At 36.5% G+C, this 16,250-nt stretch overlaps 1 protein-coding gene across 2 annotated transcripts in view; it reads left to right on the top strand.

The window, feature by feature from the left end:
* The window catches only part of NBEA (neurobeachin), a 743,995-nt gene that overhangs the window by 600,521 nt on the left and 127,224 nt on the right, over positions 1-16,250 (top strand). For both annotated transcript variants that reach the window (XM_023208811.1, XM_023208812.1), the window contains exons 42-44: positions 10,604-10,721; positions 11,055-11,157; positions 15,516-15,631. In XM_023208811.1, coding sequence (XP_023064579.1) covers positions 10,604-10,721; positions 11,055-11,157; positions 15,516-15,631 — 337 coding nt within the window. The remainder of the gene's footprint in view (positions 1-10,603; positions 10,722-11,054; positions 11,158-15,515; positions 15,632-16,250) is intronic.

Raw genomic sequence — 16,250 nt, 5'->3', positions numbered from 1 at the left:
AAGAGAAAATAATGTGTCTTGACAATTCATAATATTTGTAAAATCAGACCCTATTACAAAATTAGTTAAAACAAAAACTTCTAACCCAGAACTCCAAATGATCTGAAATAGAAGAAAATAAATAAGACTATAGAGAGAAGACATATAAATATAACTAGTTTAAAAATTAGCAGTATGCAGAATAATACAAAGAGAAGTTAATGTTTTCAGTACAGAAATGAAAAGAAATACTGGAAACTAGAAATTCATTTATTTTCAGTAGTATAGAGTTCTGGTCTTCCCAACTCATCCCTTTGTAAAATAATAGCAGAGAGAAAAATGAAAGATTTTAGAGGATGCCAAATTTGAGAAAATGAGGAAACACAGCCAAAGATACAATATTTACACATGAGAACATTCATGAGTAGGACAAAAATGAAGCAACTGTGCCAGTATCATTTTTAGTTTTGAGAGTTTTACCATGATTTAAGAGTATGTGTTTGAAGATGAAGTAGACACAGAGGACTCCAGCTGCAACTCAGTTTGTGTGTAAATTAAATTTTAAAATATTTTACTCAACAAAAATTGAGTTCCTTCTCTGTGCAAGTTCTATAAGGAATACAAAAATAGAATACAACTTAGTTTCTATCCTCATTAAGTTCATTTTTTAGAGGATGTATGTAATAAGATAGATCAATTTAAAAGGACCTGCCACAATGTAAGAGATGCTATTGGAGAAATACAAATAATGCTCTTTTGAGAAGTTCCTGGTTCTTTACTGATGAATATAAAATACCATTTACATAGATCTGGAACAGTATTGCACTTCTGTAGCACACATAGTGTCTACCTTGCAGCCACAGCAGTCATTTCTAAAGTGCCAGTTTCATTGTCTCACCTCTTGCTTTGTTAAAAATTTTATATTGTTTGATTTTCTCTTCTTGTGATAGTTTGCTAAGAATGATGGTTTCCAGCTGCATCCATGTCCCTACAAAGGATGCAAACTCATCCTTTTTTTATGGCTGCATAGTATTCCATGGTGTATATGTGCCACATATGAAATGTTTCTCAGTGCCTATAGAAAAAAATGAGAATGATTTTCTATGGTACAAAAAATAAAAATGTTTTATTAAAAATCTAAAAAAAAAAAAAAATCTTATAACGACTCTCCATTATTCTCAAACCAGAGTCCAAACTCTAATGTGAGTTATGAGATCTAGCCCCACATCCTGCTGCCCACTCACCCTTTTTGTTCTAATTTTATTTTTTACCTCTCTGCTTCTTACAATACATGCGCACACAGTCTGGGTCCATTGCCCCCCACCCAGGACTGTGTTTATGTATCTTTACATACATGTTTACGTATGTGTTGTTCTTTCTGCTTGATACTTCCTTTTTCCCCACTCCCCTACCTTTTCCCATTACTTGTGATTTTCCACCAAACTGTGAACTCCTAGAAATCAGGGACTCTGCTTCTCCTGTTCACCATGGGTTCAAAATGGTCGGCTGATAAATATTTGTTAAATGAAAGTAATTGAAGAGAAATAAAATTGATAAACCATGAGAACACTTGGTAGAAAAGAGCTGACCTAGTTATGGGCTGTTTATAAAAGAAGAAGCCTTCTTACAGTTTATCACTACTAGTAATGAGACTGGTAGCTCGTGTCCCAAATAGCTGGGCTTCGTAGTTAAGAGTTGAGTACTATGATTCCAGTAATGTCTAGGACACAAACTACCACTAAAGAAACAATAAATGTGGCTTTTAGTTCAGTAAAAGGTTATATGCTGTGGTCCAGATTTTCTACATCTGTTTTGGTGATGTCATCAACAAAGATTAGAACCAGAGGTCTGCATGGGGGGGGTGTGTGTGTGTGTATGTATGTGTGTGTGTGTGTGTATGTGTGTGTGTACACATGCACAAAAAGGTAGGGAGTAATTGCAGTAGTAGGCTAACATTTGTTAAGCATTTCCTGTGTGCCAGGCGCTGTGCTGAGCATTTTTTGAAGAGAACTGTTAATATCTCATTCAATCTCACAATGACCCCATGAAGTTAGGTACTATTATTTTTCCCCATCTTTAGATAAGAAAACCAAAACATCAAAAATTAACGAACTTGCCTGAGGTCTCACAGCTAGTAAGAGAGGCAGACCCAGGGGAAGCCTTAAGTCTAAGATAATCAGGTCCATAAATTTATGAATTAGAGAAAAAAATCAAGATTATTAAACCAAAAGTTCTCCATGGATGGGCTGCCTATATTTCCCCCAACCGTAGGATGTTTTGACCCCCCCCCCCCCACTGTATACCCATATGTCCATGTACCAATAATGGCTGTGTTTATAATAGCTGTGTTTATAATGGCCGTTATAGCAGTATTGTTTAATTTTCTTTGAGGATGTATTTTCTGGAAACCTTCATTTTTCCAGCTTCATTTCTTGGTCATTTTTGTTTGCCTCACAGTTAAGCCATTTCCAGTTTTTCCCATTTTCAGTTTTACATTACTGAATTGTTTTCATCAGGATTAATTCTTTTCCATGTAAGTTTTATGGAGTGATTTGGTTCTTTGATCAATCTTTTGGTCTACATTACATTTTACTAACTATAGTGCCTGCCCTTGACATTTTTATTTTGATGATAGTATTCATTATTAATTGAGTAAAAAGCTAAAGTGAAACTCTTCTGCCAGATATTTGAAGATTTCTTTATTGTGTAGGAGTCGTCTATAGCAGTTGTTCTCTAACTTTTTTTCGCCAATTTTGTAAAAGAATTTTATAAAGCTCTATACCACATTGCACATGTTTAAGTTAACAATTAAAATTTTCCATAAGTTTAAATATTTTAAAAAGATGTGATATCCAGTATGTTCTAAGTATTACTATTTGAAAATAAAATTGTTATATTACTTTTCAGATATATCCAGTAGAATAAAATAAATCAAGTAGAGTAGTGATTTGATTACTATCATCTGTTTTAAGATATACAAATAAGCTGTTTTTTCAAATGAACATTTTATATAATTTCTCTCTTTGAACTCATACTTCCTCTCAATTCCTTCCCCCAGATTTACCTAATCTAAAATATTTGTGCTTGTGAGTCTTTTTTGATCACTATATTATACTACTCTGCAAAAAGTGTATATACTTACTGATTAAAGCTTTAGTTTTTTAGGTTCCTAAGACCATAACATTCTAAGTATTTAAAATTTTTATTCTGAAATAAATTGTTACAAATATTATTAGCATACAGTCATACAACAGCATATATTGTGAACTTTGAAAAATAATTAAGCATAAACACTGAAATTATATTAGAAATTCATCTCTTAATGAGATGAATAGTTAACACATGCACATATGAATATTATTTATTGCTAGAACAATACAGGAATCAATATTAGAGCTACTTATAACTTTCTTTTTTATAGAAAAGGTGTTGAAAAATCTTGTTCACATAAGTAAATAGGAGGTCGAAGTTGTATTATAGACAATGTTATTCAATGTTTTCTTTTTTTTTTTTTTCTGAAATGAAGTCTCGCTCTGTCGCCCGGGCTGGAGTGCGGTGGCCCGATCTCGGCTTACTGCAAGCTCCGCCTCCTGGGTTGACGTCATTCTCCTGCCTCAGCCTCCCGAGTAGCTGGGATTACAGGCGCCGCCACCACGTCCGGCTAATTTTTTGTATTTTTAGTAGAGAGTGGGTTTCACCGTGTTAGCCAGGATGGTCTCGATCTCCAGACGTCGTGATCCACCCGCCTCGGCCTCCCGAAGTGCTGGGATTACAGGCTTGAGCCACCGCGCCCGGCCGTCATTCAGTGTTTTCTACTCCTTCCAAGTTGTGTGCTAAAAATCATGTAAGGATCTATTGTCAGAAGTTATTTTTAATTATCTCTCAATTGAAAGCCCATTTAGATCCAACTTCTCCTCTTTGAAAGTAAAGAATTGGGAAAACATCTGACTTGCAAAAGGATTTTTTTTTTTTTTTTAGTCTAGTCACTGGAAACATTCCCTTTGCAATGCCTCCATCAGGTATTTTGAATCATCCCATTTGAGGCTCCTACCCCTCAACAGATCTTATACCCCAGTCAATACACCACAGAGAAATACCATTTTTTATTTTATTTTTGAAGTGGTAGAATGGCAATGTGAAAAAGGAGATGGAAAGAGAACCGGTACTATCTTACGTTTCTCCATGTCTTTGGTAGGGAAATAGCATCATGAAGACGTGTGGTGACAGGTGGGAAGGGAGTGTTCCCTAGCTGCTCCCCACATCCTCACCGCATGTGCCACACAGCAGGTATCAGTCAGACATGGTCTTCCAAGTGGTCGTTTTGGAAGTCAAGCCTCTCCTACCTTGTAGATGGACTTTCCTTCAGGGCCTTGGGATCCTCTCCATTCAGCTGACAGTTTAAAAAGAGCATGGGTGATCAGTGTAGACCTGAAATTTCTTTTGAACTATTCTTCTTGAATGTATTTGCTATAATCCTGAGCCATTGCCACAAATTCCAAATTTATATGAAATCGTAAAAGTAATAGGGATTTGTAACTTTAAATTGCATCACAACAAGCCCTTTAATTAAACTGTTGAAACTGCAAGTGTGGATTGAATGTGACAACCTTAGGAACTCTAGAAAGGGTTTACACAGCCATCTGCAGCATGTTCATCAATTTGTAACAGGAAATTCAACTGGAAACAAAATTTAGATTTTTTTCGTATTCAGAGAAAAAAATTGTAATATTTGTGCTAATATATGCATTAGATGATTTGAGATCAGCAAAGCTATCATTAAACAAGTACTTTTTTAGGTTGCACAATATTTAGCTTCCTTAAAAAGAAAAAAGATAAAACTTTTTTCATCTGTGATTTGACAGTCATTTACATGTTTCTGACAACATATACATGTCTGATACACATGAGTGCACAGCAGCCTTGTATTTTTCAATGTGATCATCAGATAATATGTGTTAAGCACATATTTGGGTAGGTGGTTTACAAGGGATTTCTGTGGCATTTGTATTGTATTACTCTCTATGTGCCTTACTTTCTATGTGCTTTAGTTCGTAAGTGAACTAAAATTCATAAGTGAAAGGGGCAGACCTCAGGGCATGAGGCTGGCGTGAACTCTCTCCCTTCACTTCTTTTGGATTTTAAGCAGTTAGCTCAGTGTCAGTTGTCACATAAGAAAATCACAAAGTTCCATAAGATTTGGGGTCAAGATGCTTTAATATTCATGCTTATGATCTATATGATGTATCAAAAATTACGTTTATTCAGTTCTCAAAAATGAAACTGGATGGGATCAAATTTGTTGATTAGATTTCATTGTATATTAAATAATTTGAAGAAACAGGCAGGCACAAGCTAGATGATATGGGAAGCTTGGCTTAAGAAAGAAAACAAAACCATAAACCTCAAGTATACAAGAAAGTACTTAAATGACTTAGAAAAATATCTTGGACTATAATAAAAAACAAACTGAAAGAATTATTATAGAATGTCCTTAAACTTATAGAAAATTATGTAACCAGTAAAGGTATAAATAAAAAAGACAATTTTATAGTATCAGGCCATATTTCAGACCTGGGCTTGATGCCCAGATTTCTATAGAAATGTACCATAAACTCAGTACTTAATTGACTGTGATTGATATTCCTTTACATTTATGAGATGTATACAGATTGATTAAGTCGTCATTTGCCTGAAGTAGCATCCCCTCCAGTCATTCTGCCCTCATCCCACAGCATTCCACCCTACCCACCACATGCTTTCCTAGTGCTGTACCTCACATCTCACTCTGCCACCTTCCTGCTTAAGCTTCAGGACTTTCCCAGTGCCTGTGAGCAGAACAGGGAATGGAGCCTTGGGATACAGTCCAAGGAAGCCACAGTAATCACATTTATCTGAGTACCAGTGTTTTATCTTAACAATTCATTTGTTTTTGCATTATTTTCCAGCCTGTGCTAATGTTACTACAAAAATGTTTTAAATTGCTTACCAGAAACAAAATTGATGCTCAAGAAGGGGTTCCAAATGATATTCTTTGACATTCCTTAGTATACATTTTCCCATGTGAGAGACATAAGTCCATAATATCAAGTCAAAAGTGCTTAGCTTAAAGTCCTTCCATAACTCCTCCGGAGTCGAGGAATCCTTTTTTGTAAAGGTAGTGTCTTCTCAGAATGGGATCTAACCCAGTCGAAAGTTCTATGGTAGTGCAAATTAAACTACTAAAAAAGAGAAACCAGCTGTATTTAGATTATTGTTTTGGTTCTTGATCAAAGTCAGCAGGGGTGTTTGGTGGACTATACCATTAGGACATAAACATGAGAAGTCTGAAGGCCACATTGGAGAGAGCTTCTTCTGGTTTAACAAAGGAGTCAAAAACGCACGCACTTTATATGATTTCTTTAGAACCTTCCCCATTGTACTATTTCTATCACTTTCCCATTGTGATTTATTAAACAAACAAATGTATATGGAGCACATATGTGCCAGACACTGTTTTAGGCACTGGGTATCGAACAGTAAATAGGACAGATGAAAGTCCTCTTCTCTATTCCATGTCACAGGGAGGGGACAGACGAAAAACAAAGAAGAAAATTAATCATTTTCATGTGCAGAATTAAAACAGTGATAAGATAGGCTGGGTGTTGTGGCTCACGCCTGTAATCCCAACACTTTGGGAGGCCAAGGTGGGCGGATCGCTTGAGGTCAGGCATTCAAGACCATCCTGGCCAATGTGGCAAAACCTCGTCTCTACTAAAAATACAAAAAATTAGCTGGTTGTGTTGACGCGCGCCTGTAGTTCCAGCTACTCAGAAGGCTGAGGTGGGAGAATCGCTTGAACCTGGGAGGCGGAAGTTGCATGAGAGGAGATGGCATCATTGCACTGCAGCATGGCCGTCAGAATGAGACTCCATCACAAAAAAAAAAAAAAAAAAAAAAGAGTTACATGATAACTCTTAAATTGCACGCCAGAAAAGGCAGCTGAGAGGAGTAGATCTAAAACTGTTTTAAATAAAAATGTATTATGGAATGAAACTCTTTTTAAATAAAAAAATTTTAGGATAATCTTATTCTGTGATCAATCTTGAAGGAAACAAGCAGGGAAAGCAGGAGGTGGTTTGCTATAAAAAAAAAGAAAAGAAAAGAAAATGGCCCTAGGCTCTGTTGGGTTTTCCTAGCAGGGAATTATGTCTAGCTCAGAACATTGTCTTTCATCAGCCCTTTTAGGATTTCAGATGCTTAAATATAACATGGGTTATTGTAAAGTAATTAGGCAGATTTTTTGAAAAGCATATAAGAGCATATATAAAAATAATTTTTCTTCCCATGTCCCGTTTGGTAAGGGCTGTACACTTATTTAAATGATGCTGCCGTTGTTCAAAATAGCTTTGGACCTTTGGATCTGTCTTTCAGAGTTTGCTTCCTAAGCCATTTAGAAGCTACTAGCAAAATCATTTTCTTTTAATTTTGTTATCTCTCCCTGTCCTCTTTGTGTTTAAGCTTTACTGATCTTAGGTTCCCTTTTTCTTGCTGCAGAGGGTCCCTAGGACCATTATGGTCCCAGGTTGTAGCTAAGAGAATGGTGATAGGAAAACAGAGTTTGTGTATTAGCTGGGATCCAGTCAGGGGAGAGGCATCAGAGTGCAATTTAGACAGGAAAAGTGTAATATAATTATAATAAAGTTATGCCAGGAAACTGAGTAACAAGGGACTGGCTAGTAAGAAATAAAGGTAACTCTAAAGAATATTGGCCAGGCATGGTGGCTCACACCTGTAATCCCAGCACTTTGGGAGACCAAGTCAGGTGGATCATTTGAGGTCAGGAGTTCGACACCAGTCCGGCCAACATGGTGTGAAACCCCATCTCTACTAAAAGTACAAAAATAAGCCGAGCGGTAGTGGCGCGTGCCTGTAATTCTACCTACTTAAGAGGCTGAGGCAGGAGAATTGCTTGAACCCAGGAGGTGGAGATTTCAGTGAGCCAAGATCGTGCCACTGAACTCCAGTCTGAGTAACAGAGTGAGACCCTGTCTCAAAAGTAAAAAAAAAAAAAAAGGGAATTGATAAAGCCATTTATGGGAGGTGTCCCAACAGAAACACTCTGCTACAAAACAGCTCAGGGTGAGGGAAGTACTGAGGAAACTGCTGGTCACTGGGTGCTGGGAGCATCATGCGTCCCAGGAGCCAAGTGCTGGAGAACAGGCGCCTGCCAAGTGAGCACACCAGAACAGAAAAGAAAAAACCCTTCCTCCTGTGTGGTCTCTTCAGTGCCCTTTCCTGACAAAGTTTAATGCTATGCCAGGTAGCAAAGGAAAAATATTTTAAGGACACAGGTTCATTTTCACAGAGCGAGGAATTAAGGGTGAATTTGCACATGGAAGGCCATAAATGAATAATTGGCACAGTTTATAAAATACAGTTTTAATGATGCAATTAAGGAGTCAAACTAACATGCTCTTTGGAGCTACCTGCTTGCTATAACTAACATAAAAACTGATAACATGCTTAATGGAAAGAAAAGCTTGGTCAAATTGTCATTACACCATAGCTCCAGAAGGAAAAAAATAGGTCAAAATATGACTATGTATGTATACACACATGTGACATATCGATATATCTGGACCTAGAAATATAGATACAGGTATCTTTCTGACATAACGCTGTTGGTATAAGGGTGCCAACACAACTTTCATGGGAAGACCTATCATTTTTTCTGATATTATATTCACTTTACTGTTTGGGTTTTCAAATGGCCATAATATTTTTAGTACCTTAGTGAAATAATGATTATAGTTGAAGATAGTTTTTGTTGTTGTGGCTGTTCTGTCTTAAAATGTTGCCTACTTGACAAAAAAAAAGAGTTAATCCTGTGTCACTATCCCTTTCCTTTTTAAAAATCATACTGGTCTATGAAAATCAAATATGGAAACCATTATAGCCAACTAACAATGTATAAGTATAAATTGTGGCAAATCACTATAACCCTTTTGTGAAATGTACAAGAAGAAGTTTTGCATTTAGAAACCAAAAACCAATTGTCACCTGATGCTCAACAACAAGGAGATATCAGTTCATCAATGGAACTTAATAACCAGGGTCATATACTGTATATTCTTTGTCTCTGCTTAAACTAACCATTTCCAGGTATCACTATCACTGTTTTTCAGATGACGAAAAGCAGATGGAGTCAAATAATTGGTTTTCAAAATACTGTAGTTGGTAAATAGCAGAGCTGAGAGTTAAGCAGGAGTCTGAATGGCTCCAAAATGTTTCAGGATTTAAATAGATATCTGACTGCCTCCGAAAACCTTTCAATGTCTAGAGAAAGATAAAAACTGAATTAAGGGTTACAAAATGGGATTTTTGAAAAATAAAGACCAAAATATTACACACTTACATATTTTATATTTCCTAGAAAAAGGAAATGTAAAAAGAAACTTCATAACTTGTTTTCAAATGTATATATGAATATAGTGTATGTAAAATGAATATAATATATGTAAAACTCAGTAACTGTTTTCATTTCCACCAAAGCAAATATAAGTGCAGTAGAGTATACCAAAGCAAGCAAAAACGTCCCTATGAATTGTTAATACACATTGGTGTATCAGGAAGGAATGTGCATGTTGTAGATTTGAGGACAGTAGCTTAATTAAATATAGATTATATACATGGTAACCAGAAGTCCAGATATGGATAGTTGCTGTGATTGTTTCAGTAGCTCAGTATTAGAGCCAACCTTGGCCTTCCTCTCATAGTTACACAATTGCTGCTACAGTTTCAGCTATCACATCTCCATTCAAGCAGGAAGGCCAAAGCGGTATGCCAGCTACCTATGACTCACTTCATCAGCTTTTCTCAAACATCCTCAACTGCTTTTGGTTTTGATCTCATTAACCAGTGCTTGGCCTAATGTCCTTCCACAAAGTTACAAGGGAATGTGGGGAAGCAGGGAATAACATTGTCATGATTGGCTTAGACCATGGGTCAGCGAAACTCTGTCCTGGGGGCCAAATTCAGCTCATACTTGTTGTAAATAAAATTTTGTTGGAACACCTCCATACCCCTTTATTTACACATGGTCTATGGCTCCTTTCATGTTACAGTGGCAAAACTGAGTAGTTGCAACTGAGACCATATAACCTGCAAAGACTGAATATATTTACTCTCTGGCCTTTTACAGAAAAGTTTGCTGACCCCTGGATTAAACCAGTCATGATCCTTTGCCTGGGGTGGACCATATGGACACTTAGCGGGTAGCTGGGCTTCCATTAAGCAAGGAAGAAGGGGGAGAAAGGATATTGGAAAGAACCAACAATATATGTCTCACAGGTGGTCACCTGGTCCAATTAATTATATACAAGACCCAAAAGCGATCATATATTTTTGGTTTTAAGTCACAGAGTCTCCTTGAATATGTTTTTCTACTCCTTCTTTTCCTCAAGACCCAACTGAGACAATTTAGAAAGGCAGAAATTTTGCAAATACACAGTATCAGATTATTGATAGTGTTGTGACAGACAGTGAATTCATTTCTAGTTTTCTGACTTTTACTAAGATACTGTCAGAGAAGATCTTAAATCCATATTTTATTGATTGACACTTCCCTTTAAACTGTTTATTTTAGGTTCTTGCGTACACTGAGGGACTTCACGGAAAATGGATGTTCAGCGAGATACGAGCTGTATTTTCAAGACGTTACCTTCTGCAAAACACTGCTTTGGAAGTATTTATGGCAAACCGAAGTAAGTCCCCTTAAATATTTTGAAAGAAAATGTGCTCATATTTACGTATTATTCATTTACATGGTATGATAATGTCTTGATTTTTCCCACTGTATTTCTGATATGCTCTAGCTTAAACAAACATAAATTCTTTTTAAAAAATAAAAAAGAATGAATTTGTTTGAAATGTGAACCCTAGGTTTCTCATGGATAAAGTTATACTGAAAGCTGATTTTTCATGAAGATTCATTACCTTTACAAATAAATCATGATAGGCACTTGAAGATGACTTGTAAAATTGATGGCTAGCTTTCCTGTGGTTTTCTAAACCCTGTTTTTTTCTTCTTACCACAGCCTCAGTTATGTTTAATTTCCCTGATCAAGCAACAGTAAAAAAAGTTGTCTATAGCTTGCCTCGGGTTGGAGTAGGGACCAGCTATGGTTTGCCACAAGCCAGGTAATTATATCATATTACATGTCATCTATGGCTTGTTAACATATTTCAATCTCAATATTACAGCAATGTAAATGTGGTTATAACATTATAATTATTTCAGAGACCAAAGAATTTTCTTTCTCTGAAGGTTATGCATAGGGATAGAGATTATGAAAATAGCTATTTTGAGAATGACAGAATGGTTAGGGCAGATTTTTATTTAATACATATAAATAAGAAAGTAAAAAACTTGATTGCATATCATAGCTAGCATATAGTTAAGACATTCTTGCTTGTTAAAATCTTACAGGAAACATAGCAAAAGCCTCAAGATCATAAATGATTAATTGCTATGCAATGGCATATAAATGTTTTTATAAATGCCATATATAAATGCTTCTTCATTAAAGCAATAAAACCCTTAGAGTTTATTAAGTGTAATAGTCACTAATTATGGTATACTGGTAACCACATTTCCTAGATTTTCATCTTGGTATTTTAGAAGAATCATTTTGAAATCTTATATTATTAAAAGATACTAATGTAAGTAGAAAACGTAATCAGTAGTTATTCATATTGCTGATATCAGTTTGTCTTTTTTTGTCTCCAAATAACTGAATACCTGACTAAAAATGACTTAAACAATAGGGGTATTTTGGGGTGTGTGTGTGTGTGTGTGTGTGTTTAATATAAAAGATCTGGAGTTAAGATGCTGCTGGTATTGGTTCAGAGGTTCAGTGATGTCCGAACTCTATTGGCTTTGTATTCACAAAATCACCACTGCTTCTCCAGCTACTACATCTTCACATAACTGCATTACAGTAGGAAAAAGACACAAAAGATTTATCTTCAAGCTTCTCTGTTTTAGGAAGGAATGTATTTCTCAGAAGCCTAAAGCAATCTTTCTCTCAAGTCCCTTTGGCCAGAATACAGTCACCTTCCCATTCCTAAAACAATCACTGCCAGAAAGGTGTGAGTTCCTTTGGCTTAGCCCAATCATTCCCTAGGTTTTATGGAAAAAGATGTCACTGATTCTTTGCCAGCTCTTGTTTTTTTTGGGGGGGGGTGGGGGAGTGGAGGGGGATGGAGTCTCCTCTGTCACCCAGGCTGGACTGCAGTGGCCGGATCTCAGCTCACTGCAAGCTCCGCCTCCCGGGTTCACGCCATTCTCCTGCCTCAGCCTCCCAAGTAGCTGGGACTACAGGTGCCCGCCCCCACGCCTGGCTAATTTTTTGTATTTTTAGTAGAGACGGGGTTTCACCGTGTTAGCCAGAATGGTCTCGATCTCCTGACCTCGTGATCCGCCCGCCTCGGCCTCCCAAAGTGCTGGGATTACAGGCGTGAGCCACTGCGCGCGGCCTTCTTTGCCAGCTCTTTCATGAACAAAAGAGGATTTCTGTGGATGAGGAACAAAGGAAGATTGGCTTTAGGTAGATACCACAGTGTCTACCACATAGACTGTTATGTCTTTGAGAATTATTGCACAGCACTGTATGGATGGAAAAGAAAACTAATCTTTGTCTGTCCTCCCTTAAATAGGCTACAGACATCTGAAAGACAGGGACTGTGTTTTATTTACCCTTTAATCTACAGGACCTAACACAGTGCCTAATTGTAGCAGTGCGTTTAAAGTGCTATTCAGCTAGGGTTACGTTGTATTGCAACTTATCTATTCTCTTTAAGCTTACAGTGTAAGACCAATTCACTGACATGTATACACATGCTCAAGATATTTGCTAGTAGAAGGACAAGATTAAACTAAGATATTAGTAGATAATGAAGCACTTATATAAAATACAGGTCAAAGAAAAATGCATTTCATCTATCAAAGAAAATGAGGTTAGTTCTGCAAGACTTGTTCTTATTGAATCTAAGCTGACTCATAATAATCATTACTTCCTTTCCCAAGTGCTTACATACTATTTGTTTAGTCATCAATTTAAGAATTTACTCAGGAATTGACATTAAGAACTTACGAATGGGTCTAACTTTTTCCTTTTTAAGAGTAATCTCCTGTCTTCTGCCATATTTCTCAATGGTTCCTGAAAGATTACTAATAGAGGTTTCTATATAGTATGTGTAATTTCCCTTAGTATTCTTTGACTTGTCTGGACCGGAATTCATTTAAAACAATCAGAAGCTCTTTTATTATATTTCTTACCTATTATGAGTATTGTTTCCCCTTTAACCACATTTGGTTCCTTTTTTGACGTTTGGAAGATCATTCCTTTTTTTTTTTTTTTTCCCCCTTTGAGACAAGGTCTCACTCTGTCCCCCAGGCTGGAGTGCAGTGGCGTGATGTCAGCTCACCGCAGCCTTGATGTCTCCAGACTCAGCAGATCCTCCCACCTCAGCTTCCCAAGTAGCTGGGAATACAGACATATGCCACCACACCCAGCTAATTTTTATATTGTTTGTAGAGACGGGGTTTCACCATGTTGCCCAGGCTGGTCTCGAACTCCTGCACTCAAGCAATCCACCCACTTCAGCCTCCCAAAGTGCTGGGATTACAGGCAAGAGCCACCATGCCCAGCTGGAAGATCATTCTCTATAAGAAAACTGAAAACAAAAGAGCGGTTCAGTAGTTTTGGTCTCTCTGTAATTCATAATGCCATTCTATCTTTAAACATCGTTTTGTTGTCTTTGGCTTGTTTTCCCCCCAAAAGCTCAACTAATGATTAGTTTCCTAATAGTATTCTTACAGACTCAGTTTTATATACTTCTCTAGATATACATCCTTAGAAGTACCAAGTGGCAATGGGGAGACCCTGCATCTAGGCTTAAACCTGTCACTTACCTGGGTAACAATAAGCAAGCCTCACACTTAGTAGGAATTCAATAAATATTGGTTGAAAGAATGAATAACACTACGCAAGCAGAATGACACTCTTATCTACCATAAAATGCGGAAAATATCTTTGCAAGAGATATTCTGCAAGAGATATTTTGCAAGATATCTTTGCAAGAGATATTTTGCAAGATATCTTTGCAAGAGATATTTTGCAAGATATCTTTGCAAGAGATATTTTGCAAGATATCTTTGCAGGAGATATTTTGATAATCTTTTGTGCCATGTACAAGACAATGCCTTTTAAGATTCCATGTGAATACTCGTGTTAATAATCCATGAGTAACAGAAATAGCCTAAGTCTATTCCCAAACTGAACACCAAGGAGTTCTGAGATATCACAGTGAATTCCCAGGGGTACTGCAGGGCATTTTTTAATTTTTTAGGGAAAAACAGCGACGTTTGTTGGTCGAGTATTTGCTCCAGTTAGTTCCAAGTTTCAGCTTAGAATGATTAGATAGGGCTGCATTTTTTTCATTGACACCTCTGAGAAACTGGTGTTTGGTGGCTACTGTTTTCAAAAACAAGAGCCACATGAAAAATCAGTGTGAAATAGGAAATGAATGTGATGGTGTCAGATCTGATTCCAAAGTTTCAGAAGCTGTGCAGTGTCCAACAGACATACACACCCCATTAGTAAATGTGGTTATTTAAAAATGAAATATAAATATTTCTCTTTATGAGTATTGTATTTTCAAATAGCTACTCAGTTGTTAAGATGTTCAATATTGAATTGTTTAGAGCTAACTACTTAATAAACACAATTGTAAGATGTTTCTCTTGGCCAAGGAGCACTATGAAAAATTATGGAGATACTAAGGGTGCCATGAATTGAAAAAGTTTGAGAACCCCTGTCAATCGGTTTAAAAACCCAATAGCTTTATCATACTTTTCTAAATACGACGGCTTTCATTATTTTTAGATGAACATGTTGAACCTGGAAAGTTTCATAATTTGGACAAATTATCATGGTTTATTCCCTTATGCTGTTCCTATGTCCCTTCTTCTGGACCCATGCATTTTTTCAAAGTTCCCGGTTGTTTATATTGTACACCATTGCAGGGATATTGTACAGGCAGAGGCTGTGCATGTGTGCATACTCTGTGTGTGAAGGCAAGTCTAAGACAGACATTAAGTCAAATGCATGTGAGCAGTTACCTGACTACCTACCTACCTACCTAGTTGACATGGAGCAGATTTGCTGTATTGTTTAAAAACTACTTGATTTATCTTAAGTATAGTTTTACTTTTTTTCTTGTTGATTTGTAAAATGCTCATTTGCAGCTATGGTTTTACAAGTAAGGTTGCTTTCAAATTCTTTTATCCTGAGTAATTAAGTGTATCTTCTCCATAATAGAATTCTCAACTATTGCTAATTTCTACAATTAAAATATATTTTCTAATTCATCTAAGAAGGATAAACCATACATTATTTTAAATTGATTACCAAACTAATATATTACTTAATATTGGGTTTTTTTTAATTAAGAATTAAAGAGACTATGTTTGTTATGCTGTGCTTAATTGCTAGGAGGATATCATTGGCCACTCCTCGACAGCTTTATAAATCTTCCAATATGACTCAGCGCTGGCAAAGAAGGGAAATTTCAAACTTCGAATATTTGATGTTCCTTAATACTATTGCAGGTAAGATATCTCATTCTTTAATCTAATAATATGTTTATGTTCATCAAAATCATGGTAATGTAGCCTGATATAATACATTTTTCTCTTTGGAATTCAAATGCAGCATTAGAGAAAATTTTGAAGCACTCACATTAAATTTTATCAGAAACTCTACAAGCTCATACCAAACTCTTAGATGCATTTATCATTGAAGAGGCTTTTCCTTGCTCTCCTTCTGCCATTTCCTTTGCTGACAGCTTTGTCTGAAGGTTTATTAGAGTTAACAAACCATTGCCAGAGTGTCTGGAAATAATAATGGGAAAAGTAATTTCACTACTTTGTCATTCTCAGCAATAGCAGCTAGACGGGAGAATAACAACAGGTTTCTGCCTAGTACAGATGTCACCTGGATTATGGCATGATTAGGTTACAGCATCTTTTTTTCCTTAAAATCTTCAAATAAAAATACAAAATCAGATTACGTTTTCTAAATTATGAGCAACTGCCATCAACCTCCGCAGTACCATGCTTGCAAATCAAAAGGAGGTAGTGGCTTTGTTTTCTGCTAAATCAGTGGTTGTCGGTGGTTAAACATGTCTGAGATTTAAGTACTTCATCTTTTTTCTTAAGCTCCAAAAGC

This window comes from Piliocolobus tephrosceles, chromosome X, assembly GCF_002776525.5.
Source record: "Piliocolobus tephrosceles isolate RC106 chromosome X, ASM277652v3, whole genome shotgun sequence".
Classification (NCBI taxonomy): domain Eukaryota; kingdom Metazoa; phylum Chordata; class Mammalia; order Primates; family Cercopithecidae; genus Piliocolobus; species Piliocolobus tephrosceles.
The sequence above is the reverse complement of the archived record's forward strand: the minus strand, read 5'-3'. Positions and strand labels throughout refer to the sequence as shown.